General features: G+C 37.7%; 1 protein-coding gene across 2 annotated transcripts in view; it reads right to left on the minus strand.

The window, feature by feature from the left end:
• The window catches only part of CLCN3 (chloride channel, voltage-sensitive 3), a 37552-nt gene extending 16374 nt beyond the window's left edge, over nucleotides 1–21178 (minus strand). For both annotated transcript variants that reach the window (XM_010190018.1, XM_010190017.1), the window contains exons 1-6: nucleotides 21095–21178; nucleotides 8403–8560; nucleotides 6712–6811; nucleotides 4393–4580; nucleotides 3616–3738; nucleotides 2079–2285 (exon numbers count right to left, since the gene is read on the minus strand). In XM_010190018.1, the coding sequence (XP_010188320.1) occupies nucleotides 2079–2285; nucleotides 3616–3738; nucleotides 4393–4580; nucleotides 6712–6811; nucleotides 8403–8560; nucleotides 21095–21176 (858 nt within the window). In that variant the 5' untranslated portion in view covers nucleotides 21177–21178. The remainder of the gene's footprint in view (nucleotides 1–2078; nucleotides 2286–3615; nucleotides 3739–4392; nucleotides 4581–6711; nucleotides 6812–8402; nucleotides 8561–21094) is intronic.
• Between the last annotated feature and the right edge of the window lie 24 nt (nucleotides 21179–21202).

The raw sequence follows: 21202 nt of genomic DNA on the forward strand, positions 1-21202 counted from the left end.
GTGTGGCAGTGAAATCTACCAATCACAACATGGACATGGGACATGGTTTAGTGGGCATGGTGGTGTTTAGTTGATGGTTGGACTGGATGATCTTAAGAGGTCTTTTCCAACCTTAATGATTCCATGGTTATTCAAGGGACATAAACTGATGATAGACTACACAGCTTTCATATTGCTCCTGGAGATCTGGGCTCAGTAGTCTTCAAGATAAAACTTTCAAAAAGATCTGAGGTGAACTGAGATTAAGGGAGAGATTAACAGGAACTGAAGCAGCAGCTGGTCCGACAGTGTCAGGGATGAATTATGTTTAATGTATGAGGATGGTTAAAGGGCTTGCTAATTATAACAATACTGGACAAATTCCTTGCAAGAACACTGACCCCACGTAGTAGCCCTTACACAACTGTGGAAGAATACACAGAGAAATTCAAAGAATTATTACATTATTCTGAGATAAGCAGCTAAACCACAGGTAAGTAAATGACATAAGAATACACAGCTTTGAAATTTCCCATGTTCTGCAGTCTCCTTCTAAGAAGTACAAAAGTTGAGCCTGAGAACTGAAGTACAGCTGGGGCGACACCCTTTTTTATTTTAAAATACGAAAATTTTATTGAATTAATAAGAATGTTAAGTCTTGCTACTCTATGACTATACTTGCTTTCATTAGCATAGCTCTCTCAGTTTGGTTTATGTGACAAGATTTAGGTAGCGAGGTGGGGCTGCACAAGGTGGCTTTTGTGAGAAAACACCAGAGGCTGCCCCGGCCATGTCCAACAGAGCCAGTTCCAGCTCCAAAATGGGCCCGATGGTGCCCGAAGCCAACCCTGTCAGCGATGCTGGTGCTACTTCTGTGATAAGATACTTAAAATAAAGGGTAAAAAACACTGCAGCTGTGTGAGAGAGTGAGAAAAATGTGAGAGAACCAACTCTGCAGACACCAAGGTCAGTGAAGAAGGAGGGGGATGAGGTGCCTTCAGGCACCAGAGCAGATATTCCCCTGCAGCCCATGGTGAAGACCATGGTGAGGCAGGTTGTCTCCCTGCAGCCCATGGAGGACCATGGCAGATATCTCCACCCTGCAGCATGTGGAGGACCCCACACCTGAGCAGGTGGCTGTTCCCTGAAGGAAGCTGCAGCCTGTGGAGAGCCCATGCCAGAACAGGCCACTGGCAGGAGCCACGGTCTGTGGAGAGGTGTCCACACAGGAGCAGGTTTTCTGCCCTGTGGGAGATCCAGGCTGGAACACCCTGTTCCTGAAGGACTGCACCCCATGGAAAGGATCCATGCTGAAGGAGTTCATCTTCCATGCGTGGGACATCATGCTAGAGCAGAGGAAGAGCACGAGGAGGAAGGAATGGCAGAGACAAAGCATTAAAAACTGACCACAGCCCCCATTTCCCATCTCCTTGTGCCACTCTGGGATAGAAGAGTCAAGAGCGAAGTTGAGCCTGGAAAGAAGGGAGAGTAGGGGGAAGGTGTTTTTATAGTTTTGTTTTTATTTCTCACTATCCTACTCTGTTATTAACTGGCAATAAAGTAATCTTCCTTGAGTCCAGTCTATTTTGCCTGTGATGGTAGTCGGTGAATGATCTCCCTGTCCTCATCTTGACCTATGAGCTTTTCATCTCATTTCCTCCTGCTGTCTTGCTGAGGAGGAGGCGTGAGAGAGCGGCTTGGTGGGCATCAAGGCTAACTCACCACACTCTCACTAAAAACAAACTGAAATAGAGCAGAAACACTCTTGTCACCAACTCTTTTCCAGGAATACTTTGTTCATGGGTTCAAAATCTTCTGCTGTCCTCACAGCTGAAGACACTCATCAATAACCAACATGTAGAGCCAAGAACAGTATAATCAAATGATCCCCTGGGTGGGAGAAAGGCAAACTTAACACTGACATGGAAACAATTTACCTTGGAGAATGCTAGGGATAATACATTGTTCTTTATATAATAAATAATATTGATAATCTAAGCCTAAACACCATCTGAGAGAACAAATATCGTCTTTTAAACAATTCAGTGTAAACACATGGATATCCAATACATTCTAGAAATGCTTTTACAAGAGCGTACCTCTCTTTTTTTAGCTTCATTTGTGCTGTACTTTGGAAAGAGGTAGGAAAAAATATTCCCACAGCAGCAGGCAACATGCACCAAGGGACCTTCTTTTCCTAAACTCAAACCTGATGCAACAGCCAAGACTAAAGTAATTGTTTTTATCATCAAAGTCCACTTCCCCAGGTAACCTCTGATGATGAAGCCACTCAAAATAGTTTTTATCTGGAGGAAAGAAAAAACATATCTGTTATTGTATTCTCCTTTTTTCAGAAAATAATTACTTTTATAATTTTAGCTGCATAACTTCAAGAATAGACCTTTCAAATGAGTTACTTTATCACACTTTAAAACATGTATTGTTCAGACTGCTACACCGAGTCCATTTGGTTGCCAGAGGCTTTCTGTCTGTGACTCAAACACTGGGAAATAACATACAACAACATTATAATTGCATTTAATATAAAATTAATCTTCAGTAGCTTCTGAGACTGTATCCATTTGTTTATGATGCAAATTATCAAGTGAAAGGCAGAAAATTTCCAAAGGAAAAATAAACCTGCAAAAACTATATTCAAGACTGTAACAATATCACATTTGCACCAATTTTACCCCTCTGTTTCCTCCTTATGTCTTACCATCTCTAGATAAAAAAATATCCGTAGATTCCTTGACATAAAGGTGGAAAAGATCACCCTTTTTCCACTAGAAAAGATGTGTCACTTCTCAAAGGTACTGCTTTGCCTAACTGTCATATTATTAGCCTGGAAAATATTCCTACATATAGGAAGAAATGTAGTTATCACAGGAAAGGACAACATGTCTATAAATGGGACATAAAACATTGGGCATCTGTATTTAGAAAGTAAAGGGTAGCTAGATTTGGAAACCAATTTAGGATTAAATCTCTTCTGGAGTAACAGCACAGGACTATTCCAGACTTATTCAGAGGCAAGATTTGTCCTTCAACTTCTACTGTACATGTACACAAAGAAATATTTACAGAATGACTGGAGAAGTGAGATCGACCAGACTTTGACTTAGAGGTTTTCCCTCCCATTCTGTGTATAGTAGCAGACAGCAATTGTAAAAAGAATGAGTTTTTGAAGATATTACAAATTTTACTTCATGACCACCTGATGGTTTGTGCCAGTTAAGGCAATTAAAGCCAGTGCAACAAAAGATCAATTGCTGCATCAAAGTACCTGTATTCTGCCAATGAACCATTGCTCTCTTATCACTGTAGGGAGGGTGGGGACTGGGGGGAGATTTGGAAATCACCCTTTAGAAGTCTACTTTCTTAAGCTAAATGCTTATTAAAAACTAGTCCAGCCAGAAGTGCGCAGCAGCAAGATCTACAAACTCAGGAGATTCTCTGAAATTTTGGGTACTTCTCTCAGCAACAATAAGCACAATTATATTATTTCAATTTGAATTAATGTATTTCATCAAAGTCACAGGGTGCTCCCTCTTGCCTTCCCCCGGACCCTGTGGGCAGCAGAAATTTCCACATTAATATGAAGCATCTATAATGTGTATATTAGTTAGACCTCACCTCAGGTATCCCGGAGCCACAGGCATAGGGAGCAAATATCTTCACCAGAGAAACTGCTAAGAAGGCAAAGCTCAAAGCCCAGAAAATGTACATTATATAGTTCATTATGTATGAACCTGGACCCTAAAAGGAAAACCAAAATCAAAATCTTAATATGTATTTGATGTAGGAGCAAAATCACTACTTAAAAAAACCCAAAAGTACTCTTGCTGCAAGTACACTTATCCACACACATTTTGAGGGACAGTAGTTATTACCAAGCCAGGAAACAGAGCGTTTTGTTAGAAAAAGCATGAAGTCATGACACCTGCACATCAGCAAAGACTGGGTTATACAAAGTAGAAAGTCTTCTAATACTTAATCTTAAAAAGAAAAAATAAACATAGCATAGATATTTTCTTATAGATGCTAAAATCTACTGAATACTGAGTAAATGTTTATTTTAAAGTTTTGTGGTACAAAAAATAAAACCAATCCACTCTTAGTTATCAGAGAACTAATTTCATTTTTTTTAATGTGTAACCATGATAAAGAACAGAAAATCTCATGCTATTAACGGTTCTTTACTCCCATAGCTTCCTTACACCTGTAACACTCCAAGCCCCCTTACAGTGCATGAAATGCATATTTATTTCAGTATAACCTATTAATCTATTAAAATACTGAAAAATGGAGCAGACATTACAACTCAAATCTGTGTTTAGTGCCCTTACTTTAAAACCATTATTTTCAGTCAAGCTGTTGAGTAAGACCATGAAAGAACGGGTATATACTTACTTCTGCCTGCCCAATTATTAGTTCTGCCCATGTTTTCCACTGTGGACACTTGTCTCTCACTTCAAATGTGGCCTCATTTGAATCCCAACAACACTGTTCGTGGTTAAACCACAAAGCACTAAGGCAAATGCCTTCCTTTAAGTCAGTCATCCAGTCAGCAGCAATGTCAATTAATCCTGCTAATGCCCCTGTTGTAGAAACAGTTTTGTATTAATATTCTGGTAAATAGGAATAACGCACACAACTACAATGAAGAAATGTGTTGATATTTAGTAATGCAAACTGAAATTACAAAAAACCTAAAGAAATAAACACTTAAAATATTACTGATTTCCAGGAACATACCCTATTTGCAATATGGTAAGATTAGAATTTAGTACCTTGTATATTTCCCAAATTAAATGCTTGCTTTTTTCCTTCCTTCTCCATGTCACAGTTCTCCAATAGTCTACTCAAACTAAGGAGTTAGGAGTCAAAAGAGGACAGATACATTTTTGTGATAAAAAAGACAGTAAGTCTTCTGACAAAACTACCTTGCTGTGCCTCAGATAACTCATGAGCTTGCCTACCATGTTTTGTACAGAACAGCGTATCTGGAGAAAATAATTCTTACCTTGTGAACAGCAGTTTTAGAGCAACATAAATAAACCATCAAATAAACCCTGATGACATTCATGTAATCCATATACAAAACAATTTAATTCTGTAACATGGTGAGTATGCAAAATTCCTTCTGCAGGTAACAAACAGTACAGACAATAAGTAGTTAAAACTCAAAGCTTAACATGGATTCTGTGTTGTAACTGCACGCAGAAAACTTGCTGAAAAGTCCTTAAAAAATAGGCATTACTTAAGGAAATTGCTTCAAAGGATTTAAAAAATAATTAAAACTTTTATTTTACAAAAACGAAATAGTTTTTCATTGTAGCAGTATACTGAAAAACTACTTCTAAAGTCCGTATTTTTGTGAACGTATACAACTGCTAATGAATTACAATTCACTGTTTTTAAGGTATTAATCACTACTAGAAATAGAGACAGCCACAACTGACTTGTGTAAATCGGTAGTAGAGAATTCTGATTTACTAATTTATATTTACTGATCTTGGCACACCCTCAGGTTGTGATGCTGGGCCAACCAAAGTCAAAGGCTATATCTCAGGAAAACAAAATTTCAACCAAATCAATTTAAATACATAAACATAAATCAGGGTTACCATTACTGAAACCGGGGTTGTTCATTTAAGATTCACTAGACTCAAACAACAGAAAGCAATTGAAACTGAAAAACTTAAGAATTTTAACGGCCAGAATTTATTTGCTTTATTGCTCAGAAACACAGGAAAGCAATTTTAATAAACATAGCAGCTTGGAGGGTGGAAACACAACCCTGCATATTCCCACCCAAATTATCACAGGCAATTTCCAGTAATTATACACTCCCAGTTTAAACATTCAGCGGTATGTAAACATGCTACAAACTTTGCATATTTATTAATTTATATGTGATTTGTGAAAGTGATTATGTCTATATCTAAGCAGTAATTATACAGTTACCATGCCTTTTATAACAGGCATAGCCATACTCTGCAACTAATCCAAGTTTTCTAGCATTTAATCTAAGATGTCTGTTTGAAATTATTTTTTTTTAAAAACTGGGCAGAAAGTTTGTGACTACTCACTCCTGTGTATTTCGGTCACTCCAAACTATGCTGATAGAAAGCAGCACTCTACCTGTTAAAGCTAGTATTTTCTGTATAACAGCCTCTAAAAAGGTATGGCACAAACATATAGCTAGACTTTGCTCATGTATAAGCATGTTTTACAAACAAGTGTGTTTACCAAAACTATACATATACCAGAGCTACTTTTTGGTTCATATGGAATAAGCTAATGGGTTCTGTAAAGTTCCTACAAAACAAAAACCATATTCATAGCAGAAAAAAACCATCCAGCACAATCAATTAATACACTTTCACAACAAATCCTACATTAAAAAAGCAAAATTTAACAGAAAGGGAAAACACCAATTTCAATCAACGGATTAAAGAACTGATAATTTAGCAGGTGAAAGTTTGATAACTCCAAGGAACTCACACTAAATTCAGTGAGGATTTTGTTTTTCATCTGATGAGTAAACCCTCTCCTCAAAATGCTGAAGCCTGTAACTCAAGACAGTCAACCTTCTCCTTCCCTCATGGAACTATGGTAGTAGTCTGAACCAGCACTTAACCAAGTTGGTGGAAAACACACAAATGAAAAGCACAGTAACTATGCTTGCTGACAAAGATAATAAATAAATCCTGTTTTTTAATTTACCTGATGCCAAACCAGTTAGGGTGACTACTAGCCATCCTGACCATGCATCGTACAAACTTTTTGTCATCTCCCATGCTGATTCTTTCTTCTTGCTGTTAATCTGCAAAGAGAAATCATTATGTATAGTTGTGTTTCTGGTTTTATTTTTTTTTCATTTGTGACATTCTCAAACTTTTTTTTAAATAAAGTTGTTTCTACAGTAGCATGTCTTCCAAAACCACCATGAACTAGTATTCCTTTATTCTTTTTACAGCTTTGATTACATCGCCAGAGAGCCTGCTATTTTTCAGGGCATATTTATAAGTTTCACAGTAGTTTCACAGTAGTTCTGGGACTAGGAACTGTGAACTGTCTTGTCTGACTTTTCTGCTCTCAGACATTAAAATGAGTAACAGCTGCGAGACTTCACCCTAGATAACCTATTTCCAGGTGTGATCTGCCTTGCCAGGACTTGGTCAGGCCTAGCATTCTATCCAGTAGCATGGCCACTAGACACTAACCTACACATCTGTAGGTTAAGCTGTGTAAAGATGGCTTTGTGTTAATTACTGCTTAGACATCAAATGATGAAATACAGCATCACATGGAAAACACCTTCTTACTCTTCATTAAAAGCATTCAAACAAGGCGTACCTTCTCAGACCCACTGTCCAAGGATCTCTTTTCCATAAAAATTGCAACAGATAGTGCAATTGTGGATGTTCTGGTTTTTAAACTAGTGTAAGATTTTTTTAAAAAAACATGTCAAAGTAGATCAGCATATACATACTACATTTGCTGCCAGAAAATTAATAAAAGTGCTTCCAAAGAAAGCAGAGTAATGCTACAGTGTTGTACATGAAGGAACCTCTTCTCCAACCCCTCCATACACCTACATTTCATTTTTAACTATTCATTTTGATCAGCTGAAAATATTTTAGGAGAAATCACATCTCCAAATCTGTTCCATTTTCCAGGTTAATTAATGTGAGCATCCCAAAAGTTTGGGAGTAAGGCTCTAAACTGCCTATGTCCTCCTTAAATGCTATTAAACAAGCCTACTAAATGAATGACAGCATCTAGCATGTTACTGACTAATGCAACTCGAGTCCATTTCATGAAAGAACTTGTTGCAGAGCACACTGATAAAGATGAATGGCCTGAACTTTGATGACCTTAGGAAGAAATCAATAGAGAGGAGGAAAAAAGCAAGTTCTGTGATGGGAGAGTGGAAAGGACACCTACAATACATATTGAGACTACTTTAGAGACAAGACTGTGGCACTACATAGCAGTAACACAAATACACTTGTTTCACTACAAAAGCAACACACATCAGTGCTTACTTTCCTGTACAAGTACCACCATAAGCACTATTGTACTACTACAAATACATCTACACTGGAAAATAGCCTTAAATATACTAGCATGCAAAAAAGGCAATACTGTAAAAATTTGATTTGGGTGAGGTCTGTCATTTGGGCTGTTACTCCCACTCTGTTAAATTACTGCTTCCTTCCCAAGTCACAGTGTTGATGCAGGACTGCAGGTATCAATGAAATGGTGCTTTTTTCCCCTAGCATTCAAGATGTTCTTGCTGATGTAACTACTTAGAAATTTAAATATGCACATATTTGTATGTTACTAGATCAGAGCTTAATTCCAACACCCAACAAAAATATTTTCCAAGTATTTTTATTTATCTCAAGTACCCGTCTGTGCCTTTCTCTGTCTTTGCATTTTTCTCGAACCCAGTCAATGGTATGGAAGTCATCGTATGTTCCTACTCCGGGAATTGGTTCATCCAGAAGATCCAGTAAATGTGTTGAACTGTTGATAGTTCCTCCATTTGTCATTGTATAATGGGTTCCTGTGGCAGAGGAAAGACAGGAATTAATAAGTCATGCAATAAACAAAGTATTCTAACGTGCATAACACCACAGCATATAAAACTTATGAACAAATAATTAAGACACTGCCCATAATATGCATATTTTACTTCATTTAGGTCTCATTTAGTGCTGCGTGTCACTGTTGGGTTTTTTTCTGTCACTCATTCGTAGGTTAAATTTTCACATTAGTGATTTGTAGTTCCATTGGTTAAATATGAATGTACCGGTCAAATTGTTCTGTTTTGTGTGCAGACTCCTGAGAACCTTCAGCAGAACAAAGTGGAAAAAATGAGTAGCTTCAACACACATTTGTTTTCCTCTGGTAGTTCATAAACTGAAAGTTTACTTCAGCTTATGAACTACCAAAGGAAAATCTGACTGTAAGAAAAAAAAACAGATTATTAAAGTTCAAGGAATTCCATAAGTTGCCAGTTATTCTTAAATATACATACCCTTGATTACCAATCTTTCCTACATGTCTAAACTAAACTTAAAATGCATTACCAACAGATTATCACTGCAGCTAAAAAGTAAACAGAAAGCCAAGCAAACAGCTTCAGTCATAAAAAGTTGGAAATACTATCTAAAGAAAGTGACTTCTACTAATTTTTCATCACTAGCTAGTTCCTTCACAGGCAGCTTACACAGCAACATCCCCAACAGATTCTTTCAGCGATCAGAATAAGAAGAGCAAAATACTGACAATTTTTTTCCTCTTCACAAGTGATCAAGAAAGTTTTATTTTTTTAAGCTTTCAAATGTCATCAGTTCTGCAGTAACTTGGCTTTTTTGAGTTCCTGCAGCATATTTACAGATTCCAAGTATAATTTTCTGCTGGATGGCTTCCTAAATATAGCATAGCCACCACTTGTTCACTCAACACTAACTGCTCCTGCAACAGTAATTGTCATAAAGGGAACATTTATAATGAGGTTAATACAGACAATGATTTTAAGAGTCATTACTCTCACTGTGGTTTGACTAACAACAAAACAATTTGGCCAACAGCACATGGCATACCACAATAATCTGTATTCTTGAAGAAACAGGCCCAAGTTGGCCAACACTTGATCAGTTCAGACAGGCACTAGAACTCATGGCACTAGACTGACAGAGGGGTGGTTAGGCACGTGGGGGTTTTTTGTTTGATTGATGCATTGACTTTTTTTTAATTGCAGGCATAGCTCCTTGGCGTTGTCAGCAGAAGTTTCCAACTTACAAAAGAAAAAAAATAAAAGGTCTTCAAATGGCCTACCTGTACATTCCTTCCAAATGGTACAAACGTCAAGTTCACCAGCCCCATCTCTCACCAACAACTGATAATTATATTTATGAACAGGTAAAATGGGCTTTTTCCCTTTAAATCTGTGAAGTCTGAGACCTAGCAGGAGCAGCGTGACACCATTATACTCAGACCCAAAAGGCGTGCCTCAGACATCTATTACTTGAGAGGTTTTGTTTATGCCTGCTCTGTAACACAGTGTTAATTTGGACATTTTCTTAGTGGTGATTGAGAACACACGAGAAAATAACACAAATATCCTATTAAAACAAAACGCAATCTAAAATTTTCAAGACTGTACCCAAACTACTATTCATTACATATACACATTACATACAGAAATGCTTAAAACTCTATAAAAAGATTACTTCTTTTTTAAAAAAAAATCTTAAAGTAAAATACAAGAATGTAAATGCAAGAGACAACTCCTCAACAACATCAATACCATTCTCTCATTCTAGACTGGCTGCCATCTTTCTTAATACTGTTTTTTTCCCAGTGTATCCCATATTAAATTCTCCTTCATCTGTTCACCATAGCTAAGCTCTGTAAATCTCTTCCCAAAGCTGCTGTTAGTTTCTCTTAAGGCAGATGTAAAGAAGCATTACCTACGCTTCCATTAATAAGCAACTGACAACAACAAATTAAATCAGATTTGCTAACAGAGGTGATTGTGAAAAACCTTGCTTTAGGATAAGGGATTCAATTCTCCTGCCATTTCCAATTCTTGTAAATAGAAAGGAAATCTAAGATGTATGTCTGGCCAGCTGAAAGGGCAAGCCAATCTTGCAGAAGAGGTAGTAAGAAAATTCACACTGTAATGATTAGTTTAGCTCTCAATAACAATAATAGAATACATTATGAAAATGTTACTTTTACATGAAATCAACCTCCTTCACAAAGCAAGGGGACAAAAATTCAATTCAGTCACAGTTTAATTATTAATCTTCTACAAAGTTAAAATGTCATCAAGCAGTTTCCTGAACCTGTGTGATGACAGTAAGACAAAAGCTTGCCTTTGCCCCGGCAAGAGTTGGTTTTATGCCCTGCTACATATGAAGCAATATAAAGCTATAAGAAGTATGCAATTCTATGCCACACAAGGCAAAGGAGAGTTGAGAGTTATAAATGTATCACAAACAGTAACAGATTATTTTATGCATATCAGAAGGTGCTGAATTGGAATTATCTCCAGGGAAACCACCAGGAACGGCACGACACTCTCACTGCACTAGACCCCAAGCAGAACCCGGAGTACACTACAAAGAATGGTCACTGCCTACATACAATAAAAATCCCACTGAAATTGTGTCAGGTTCCTACTTTGCCAGCATTCGCTGGCACAACAAATACTGGAATATAAATGATTAATGGGGAGGAGACACAGAACAAGATGTGGAGCTGAAGAGGTGGCTCTGTTGAATACAGATCTGCTGTGAATGCCTGATGAAGCTACAATCTTCTATGAGAAACAGGCATCAGTGATACTCTGCATTAGTGTGTGGTAGAAAGGCCATAGAGGACCATGAAGAGGACAACTGTACAAAATGTGATGCTCTATATGAAAGAGACATAAGTCTCATAGCAGTGGGAGAAGACATTCTCCAGCTAGTGTCTAGTTTTATGATCAATGTAGCATGTAACTATTCCAGAGGAGAATTGACAGAAATATACCTTTACCAATACTTAACACTTTTCCAAACTTCCACTTCCCTTTCTTCCCTTCCTTCTCTAGTATTTCACACAGTAAGATGCTCCTTCCAGCTATGACAATAGTAATTCTCATCAGCATAAATACATGCAAATTCCCATCTTTTATTGCTAGTTTTATCAAAGTGTTATTTAATAAACACATATTCTGAACTCAATAGATTCTGTTAAAATCCTTAGCATAATAGAGATTTTTCAGCACAACACTCTAACCTCCAAGCAGGAAATCATAATTACCCTGATAAACTGTAGCATTTAGCAAATGCAGCCTTTTGGACATCCCCAGTTTTCAGAAAGTATTTCCTATTCCCTCCACCCCCTTTTCCCAAGTCCTCAAATTTCAAAACTCTTTCTCAGGCTACAACTCAATGCAAGTGCTTTTAATCCAAATACAAGCATCCTTACTCTTAAAAACCACAAGACACATTTAGCACACAAAGTATATAGGCACAGTATCTAGCTATGATAAGAGACCTCCATTTTCTATATGTACACACCTGAGCCATTCCACCACTGTAAAAAAAGGCCTTCTTTTTGTTATATATGAGTCTGCTTAGGGCTTTATTAGACTGCAAAGCAGATGGTAAAAGTGGCAGGCAGAATTTTTATTACTACTGTTATTCCAAGCTAGCCTATGTTACTACTGGGAGGCAAACAGAAATACACTGGTCCTCTCAGAGGACTCACAGGAATCCTTACAAAGCAAATTCAACAGAATCCTTCCACACTTAGCAAACCTAAGGTAGCTGGCATGCCTTTATTAGCACACTATTCTCCAGCAGTATCCTGTATTCTCAGCACATAACTAGCAAGCTACTGCAATCACAGACTGCAAGCTTGCAGATAGTAAGCTTCTAGGCAATAAAAGTAACATGCTTCTTCAGAGAAAAGAGACTGTCTTTTTTAGATTGTTCAGTCACTGTAGGACTTGCCTGAACTACCTTCTAGGAAGGCAGCTGACTTTTGTTATCCTTCCATGCATGTAATATCAAGCCTTCAGCACAATCCTTTCACAGCAACCAGCTCTGGTAGTGCTGAGGAACTGCTTCAAGTGAAGCTGTTACAAAAAACCAAACCAAAACCAACAAAAACCTAGTATCACATTGTGTTGGAAGAAAAAAACCTGTAACAAGCAATAAGTATAACACTGTACTTTGGGACACCAGACCAGAACGAGGCACAGCAAAAGCAAGCAAGACAAAATTGGAATAAAAGCAGCAGATTCTACCACCACCACAAACCAGCTCCCATCCCTGAAGAGGTGGGCAGTCGGGATTCTGTGTGGGTTTTCTGCTGTTTGTTTTCTTTTGTTGTTTTTTAATGAGAATGAAAAAAATACAATCCAAAATGGCTTGAGAGGACACTATGACTGCTAGAGAAAGCTGTCTTTACCATATTGTAATCCTTCATTTCCCTCTGAACGTGAAGTGACACCGAATGGCTGTTAGCTCCCAACACTGATCCAACCTCCTGCTTTGCTTAGCTAGTCCCTCCTGATGTAAAGCAGGAGCAAAGAAATTACAGAACTAGTATTTTGCTATACTCACACAAGTTGCTTCATACATTACAGATTCCTATGTTCCCCCTGAGGCAAGGAGCATCTCTTCTTTCATATTCTATATATGAGCCTTCATACAAGCAATCTTCAATCTTGACTGATGTTGGAACTATGATAAACATGATAAACATGACAAAAAGCTGATTTATGTAGATTACACACAGCATTTTTCAGGTGTGATGCAGAGCATTTTCAAAGGCAGCCTCACCTCCTCCAACAGTAATCCCATATTCCCTTGGCCTTTTGTAACTCAGTAGATTTCTTTCGTATTTAAAAGCAACGCTAGGCAACACACAGCTGATGAAAGACATGTTTTCTTAAAGAAAAATCCCTGGTGAGTTTTTAGCTAATTTGTGAAAAGAGATCACGTCAGCAAGAACTAGTAACTTTAAAACCCAAGCAGACCATTACAGACCATTATTCAAAGTGGTAGAGTTCAAAAATTTTCAAGATAAAACATTTTAAAACACTAACAAATCAAAACATGAGTTGCCAAAATGCATATGCTGTTGTATTTTTCACTTCACAGATCTCTTGGAACAAGTCCCCAGTGAAGTAACCCACTAGGTCATAAAGATCTTCAGGGTCCTGCTATCCCGTCCCTGGTATGAAGAAATGAAGAGCCAGTGGACCTGGGCTCTCACTTCTTCTTGATGTTCTCTCTTGTGGGGAGGCTGAAGGCTCCAGTTTCCACAATCTGTGATTTAAAAACCCCACTGAAAGTAGACTCAAAAAACCGTGAATCAAAGACATGAGGGATCAGGTGCTTCATTTATCTAAACACAGTTCCACAAAAGAAAGGGGTTTTGCAACATACTTGATGCTCGCGATTCCTGCAAAACTGTTCAACAATCCATATTGACTCTTCTCTTGTGTGCAGCGTTTCTTGCTTTCTCATAAAAATAATGAGAAGAGAAACAAAGATTTAAGACAAATGCTGCATCCTGGGTAATGAAATGGTGCACGATATCTTTTTATGTGGTTCTCCACCATGTGGTTATCTGAAAAATTACCCAGTATCGCCTAAAGAACAAATCCACATACCTACAACCTTTGTACAGCATAAGGTACAGAACTGAGACACGAACAGGCTCAAAAGGGTGGCTAGCAGAGTTAACAAGGGATCATAATTGTATTATAAAGTTTAATGCCCCCTCTATATGCTATAGAGCATATGATATATATCTTCTGTACGCACATCACAAAATACACCACTCTGTCTCAAACCTAGCATGTATCAGCTTACTCCATTTTATGAAATGAGATGTACTTCTCAGGACATAATTACACAATAAGGTTGAGATGATCCAACAGACTGCTGCCACCCAAATAGAAGGTTTTGCTCCCTCTATTTCTTCCCCCCGTATTTGGTCATGCACTCCCACTCTCATCCTTGGATCAGTTCTGTCACCCTTGGATCTGACTGCACGGTAAAGCAATCAAACAGACATGCTAATCCAACTAAGTGGACAAAATTAACAACAGAAAAAATTTCGGCCATTATACAGAACTGCAATCAAGCTTCTCTGCTGTCAGACAATAAACAGGGTCAGTGGAAGACCAAGAACTGAGAGAAGAGGTGGGGAACAAAGAAGCTCCCCACCTTCCACAGCAACAAACTATCAGACTGGTTACACTTAAATATATAAATGTACCCTTGGGGTCTTGTTAGATTTTAATTAAGTCTTTCTGCTGGAAACAATTAAAAACTTCTACATAAATATTAATAGCCAGACACCATACAGTAATAGCAATTTCAGAGAGCTCAAAGCTCACAAAGGTGGCTATGTTTAAAAACAATTCAGTGTTGTGAAAACAGTAACAGATAAACAATGGCAATATTGTAGTCAATGGCAGAGCAGTAATAGGATCCAGTTTCTCAAGAGGTATCAATCTACAAGCTATGTAACTGTTAACTCTTACAGCAAGAATACATAAGTCTGCTGCTGCTCACACATCCCTTTTTCTAGACAGTGCACAACTACACAGTATCCCCCTCAGCAGCCATCCTTCTGGCTGACAGCAGTGCACAATGTGTTTCACTTGTACTAGTCCAAGCAGTATGAAAGGAGGGGAAAAATAGAAAAAAATGCACCTCTGTAGTAAAAATGAAGCTAATCAGTTTACACCAAAGGCTGGAATAAGCTCTCCCTGACACGACCACCCCAACCTGCTGAGTGCTAAAACAAGTAGGGGCTGTAGCTTTCCAGAGGCCAGACAGTAATCCAAGGCTTTGCTTCACCTGTGTGTCCTTCTGCATTAGATGGCAAGGGGAATGGAGGCAGGAAGCACCCTGAATGCAATGCACAGCATAAGGATCATTTACACTTGGAACAAAGGTTTGCATGTACAAGATCTGTGTTACTGTCTCCATATTCAAATCTCAAAATATGAGGCTTTCAATTAAAAAAAAAAAGAGAAGAAACAATCATCAGTTTATGTAAAATTGTCTGTAATCACTCATGAAGAGTCATTAAGCACTATTGTCTTTTCCTGGCTAGAAGTAATCTTTAAATGTCAGAATCAGAAGCACAGCATGCCACGCCAGAGTGCTATCATCCACTACTGTTGATGATGAAGGATTTAAAAGTCTTGGTAATCAAGTAACACGATCCTCTTTCTGTGTAACTATGAATTTTCAGCTTGTCTCTTCAGTTGGCTCTTCTAAACTGCATCAAAGGCTTAAAAGCACAAATTGGCCTCTGCATTAAAATCAAAATGCATACAAAAATGACAAAACTATATATATACTAGCTGAAAAAAATCAGCAGGGAAAAAACTGATAGGTACGAAACAGGAAAAACTCAGAACAAAGTTTAAAGAACAGGGAAGAAATAAACTGCTTCACCAAAGTGCTGAGTGGTAACCTCCACCTCTCCATTTCTTCTGCAAAAAAAAAATAAAAATCTGGGTTTAAAAATAACCCTTAAGAAAGTAGGAGTTAAATGAAATAGTAGCACCTCAGTTAAACCAAGACTTTTGAAGACTTGCATCCATGGAAAAGGGACAGGAGTCTCAGAAGAAGCCAAAGAGGAGGTCAAGTACTGTTCAACGTGTATAGCATAATAAATAATAATAATGAAAGAACATAAACAGCTTTGGCTTTTTACTTTAGGTAGAAAAAATGCTTCTATTTCTGTGAGAAGAAAAAAACGGCTTTATTATTACAGATTTCTTCTCTTGTCACCTTAAAGGTGAAATGGACTATATTTATTTACTTATGCCTATAATGAACAGGGACTTCAGATAAGCAAATGAAGAGTTACGGGGATCCTCACACTACTAAATTTAAAACTTCAATAGAAGAGGAACAGTGCAGGAAGGAGATGAGACAAATAAAAGGTATATAGAAATATGAAGTTAGATAAAGCAAACATTACAAAATGGAAGTAATCTATCATCTAACAACAGCCAAGGCAGTAAGAGTCTGAACAACAGACATTTAGATAATGAGATTTCCAAGTGCTGCTGCTGCATATACGTAAGAGCTGCTTATACGTTCTCTTGGAGGGCAAAGACAGGATGCAACAAATTAATAATTCTGCTAAGATCATTATTCCCACCAGACCATGTTCAGGCCCAAGGAGGGCACAATCCTGGTTTATCAGCTTTCTAATATCTCAGATAATAGCGCAGCTCACAATAATTTCCAAAATTGCAAAACACATGCCTAACAGAGACCCTTATCAGTCATGCGGCACAGACAGACAGATAACCTGGAACTACCTACAAACACCTGTAGTTATAGCTCATGGTACTTTCTGTTATTCACCAGCCAAATATGCTAAACTCATAATTGAAAATCCTTCTCCCCTTTTTATATTAGGAACCTTAAAACAAAGAACAGCAGAAATTCCGTGCCATAACCGTACTGAGTTTCTCCAAGTAATGCTTTTTCTCAAAGCGCTCAGTGTTAATCACCTATAACCATCTTGATCACATTTTCTGTTGTGAGCATGTAATTAGTCTAAAAACTAATTTTATTGCTCTCCCTCCACTACCAGTAAGATTTCAGGGTCAAACTCTAGCTCTGTGCATGTGAACACAACTTTTACACACATTTCTTTCAAAGGTCACACTGAGAATTTCAGTCTTTGATGGCTTTTGATTTATCTACTTATTTTTAAACATAAGCGGCCCATAAGCAGAAATGCTGCCTAAAATACAAAAGTGTAACTTCTACCACCTGGAGGATCTGAATGGGCTCAGTATGTATCTGACTCAAACACTTCTTGTGATATATTAAATATCCCCTGCCCCATAGCTTATGGTAACAGGTGAAGCTGGGGGGGTGGAGGGGGATGAAGAGGCTTCCCCAGTGTTACTCTTAATAGTCTAAGCAATAGGAGGTGTACCTGCATGCAGTGGTAATAGGTATACAATAACTGAAATTGTGAGTTATTTTGTCTTTCAAAATAAAAAAAAAAGGTTTACTAAAACTAAGCCATCAGTAAACCTGGTGTGCTCTTTATATATGCAATTTTCACAGCTCTTGGCTACAGACTCAATCGCAGATTATTAGCTGCACAGCATTTCACTAGTTATGCTTGAGGACTTCCAAAATCTAAAATTTAAGATGTGTTTATGTATTCATAACAAATCAAAGGGAGTTAACAACCCTTGTGCTAGTTGAAGCTCAAGTTTTGCTACTGGTATACATACACCACTATTTTTCAGACTTCAGATTTTTAAAGAATGGTAAAATTAATGCATATTTAGGGAAAAAAAGCAGGGGAGAGGAATCAGAGTGTGAGCGTGTCTGTGAATGGCTGGAAGACAAGCAAGATACTGATAATCTGGAACTTTCAAAAGGGTCCAGCTAGCAAAAATAAATCCAAGGACAAAGAATTAAGTCACAAGTAATTTATTTACACAACATATATTCCAGCATACAGTTTATTACACAAAAAATTCTTATGTAAAAGTGTACAAGTCAGTTACTTATGATATATGCAAACCTGCATCAGGACTTCAAAACCCTTTCTGAGGAGAGATGCAGTACTTAACTGTTTTAGTTGCCAGAGAAGAGAGTAGAAGTGAACTGTGTACCACAAAAAAAAAAGAGAAAAAGGACAAAGGACAAAGCAAGTTAAAGGAACTCCCAATAAGAAGTATTCAATAATATCTTTTTTTTTTTTGAAGGGACAATGATGAGTAATCTTTTAAGACAAACATTATGAATAAATATTTTAAAATATTTTCATTTGATGTTTCACAGCATATTTGAACTAAGAAAAAAATCCTCTTAATGCAAACAAACGGGTCAGACTTTTAATAGTTATGTACTATAATACTTTGTATTTCATCTCATCAAACATTAGTAAAGGCCATTAATTAAACCTTAAAGACCCCTAATGATTTAAACAGTCATTTCTTCATTGCTGAGGTACAGTCACTTTGGGTGAGCCACTGCAGTCAATTAGTGCAACAAATGCTTTGATGTTACAAAGCAGTTTTGCATGACATGACCGTTACTCTGCAGGATAGAAGAGCTGTCAGTATGTGAATAAGGGAAAAAATTCCATAAGCTTAAACAATTAAGCTTGTTTTCTCAAAATACCTTTATCCATTTTTTCTTAGCTTGTTACTACAGTGCTCTGAAATCTGCATAAGAGGAAAAAAGTTTTGTTGGTAGTATCCTTTTCACAGATAATAGTGTAGTATTTATTTCCACATACAATAAACATCTGAAATTGACTTTAAATTTCTGGTTTTGTCTGTCATTTTAAGCCTTATTTTGATAGCTAGATGACAATAACAGAGTACTGTGGCACTGTAAATCAGCAGGTAATACACACAAGTCTTGATGAAATCTATGGAGCACGCTGGTCTAGAGACTCAATTTTCTTATGAGTCATATGCACTTGACAAATTAAGATTTGTTTTTTTTTTGTTTGGTAGGTTGTTTTGTTTTGTTTATTTTTTAAATCTAAACTCACTATAGCAAACCGGAGCACCAGTAACACTGATTTTGAAACACAGTATTAGAATACAGGAAGTACAAGCCCCAGCAGAATGTAATGAAACCACAAAAAGTGACAAGTCACAACTGGGAATTCTCTTGCAGCCTCCTAGCAGTATCACCACAGTGGGAACACCTAGTCTAACCCTCAATTGGTTTTATTACAGTATTTGTTAACAGTAGTTCTCCAATGTGTCAGATGCCATTTTGCACTGCAAATACCTGCTTTTTGTACTGTAAAATCAACTAAAATCTGGTAATTTCCAGGAATATACAGCTAATCGCATTCCAATGTCCAACTATAATTTCCAGAGTTTGAAAGTATAATAATAGGGCTGTTTTGTAGTTTTCAACTTTAAAACTATCTACAAATCTACACTCACAGAATGGCTGAGATTGGCAGAGACCTCTGGTCCAAGCCCCCTGGCTCAAGCAGAGCCACCTGCAGACAGTTGCTCAGGGCCATGTCCAGAGAGTTTCTGAATACCTCCAAGGAAGGAGATTTCACAACCTCTCTGGGCAACTTGTTTCAGCGCTCAGTCACCCGCACAGTAAAAAACTGTTTCCTGATGTTCAGAGGAAACCTCCCATGTTCCCATGTTGTGGTCACTGGGCACCACTCAGAATAGCCTGGCTGTCTTCTTTGCACCATCCCTTCAGGTACTTACATACATTGATAACACCTCCAATTCACATGCTGCAAATGTTTTAAGAAAATACCATCCTTAATTTCTCAGAAGTGATTCTAAGATCTGACTTAGAGAGATACCCAGCACCTGCCTATAGAATAACAATCTGGGTAGAGAAAAATTTGCTTGCCTTTAAAATACTTATTAGAACTTGTTGATATTCTTCAAGTATGCTGAAAAACATTGCAAGACTCATAAAAAGGTAAAAAATAGCAAAAAATGCAAACTACTAAAATGCAGATTAAAATGCTAGCTGAACATTAAAAAAGTATGACTTTATTTATTCAAAGAAGTAAGAGTTTAAAAGGAAAGGTAAAATAATAAATTAACATGGAGAGAAAAAAAATCATCCTATGGAAATCATATCTTTATTCTCATCCTACCTCCTCTCTAATGCCATCACCAGCAGCCATAAGTGTCGGTAACTTTCTAATTTTAGATCAGCCAATTTAAACATAACTAATGTGAGAACGTACAACATTTACTGTTTTTAAACATTAATGTGTTACCATCAAATCCAAACAAGAAAAAAAACACATCCTCTGAATTTGAAGGCATAACTTTAACTTAGTCCTACTAGATCTTTTGTCAGTACAAATTTTTATAGAACATATTCTGCTATAAATTTGCAGTAAGAAACAAAAGGCAAGTTCAGAAGAGGGTTTTTTTCCCTTGAACACTGATAACACTGTTTTCTGTTAAAATCTCCTTCCTTGCAAGCAACAGTGCAAAAGACTCACCACAAAGCTCCGGTTTCCTTAAGAGATCATCAATATTAGCTTAACTGACGTATTACAATTTTATAGCTTTGCTTTCACATATCAGACACGTCAACAAAGAGTCAAGTCTAAAAGCAGATACAGAAACTTCAAAGCTAGACAAACACTATTTCTATTGAAGTTAGTGAAAGGCATGAAAATAGCCTGCTGAATAAACTCTTGCCTATTTGGTCATGGTCAGGCACAACCACAATTTTGGGAGGTTTTTCGTGCACCAGATGGTTTTATTAATTAAAAAAAAAAAAAGAAAGAAAGAAAGAGAGAGAGAGAGAGACAGCAAAGACTGCCACATATCGAAGATGGAGTCACAAGGCGACGAGATGTGAAGTAGGACTAATCTGCCCAGAGAAAACAATCACTGACAACACAGGAACCAGCCATGGCTGAATTCTCCTCCTACAGAAGCCATCGGGCTGGCAAAACAAAGCAATGCGATAACGAACAAGCTGTTACACCCCTGCCTCAAACCGGCACAGCAGCCTCACGCACTCCAGTTACGCAAACAAGTAACTCAAAGGCAAATTCGGCGTACCTCGTTTATGCAACTCCCTGAGCGGAATGCCATCTCCTCCCCCGCCATCGTAGGGCAGATACGGGTCGGAAGAGACATCCATGGATGTGACAAAGCCCAGGCCCGTCT

Source organism: Mesitornis unicolor, unplaced genomic scaffold (genome assembly GCF_000695765.1).
Source record: "Mesitornis unicolor isolate BGI_N332 unplaced genomic scaffold, ASM69576v1 scaffold10968, whole genome shotgun sequence".
Taxonomy (NCBI): domain Eukaryota; kingdom Metazoa; phylum Chordata; class Aves; order Mesitornithiformes; family Mesitornithidae; genus Mesitornis; species Mesitornis unicolor.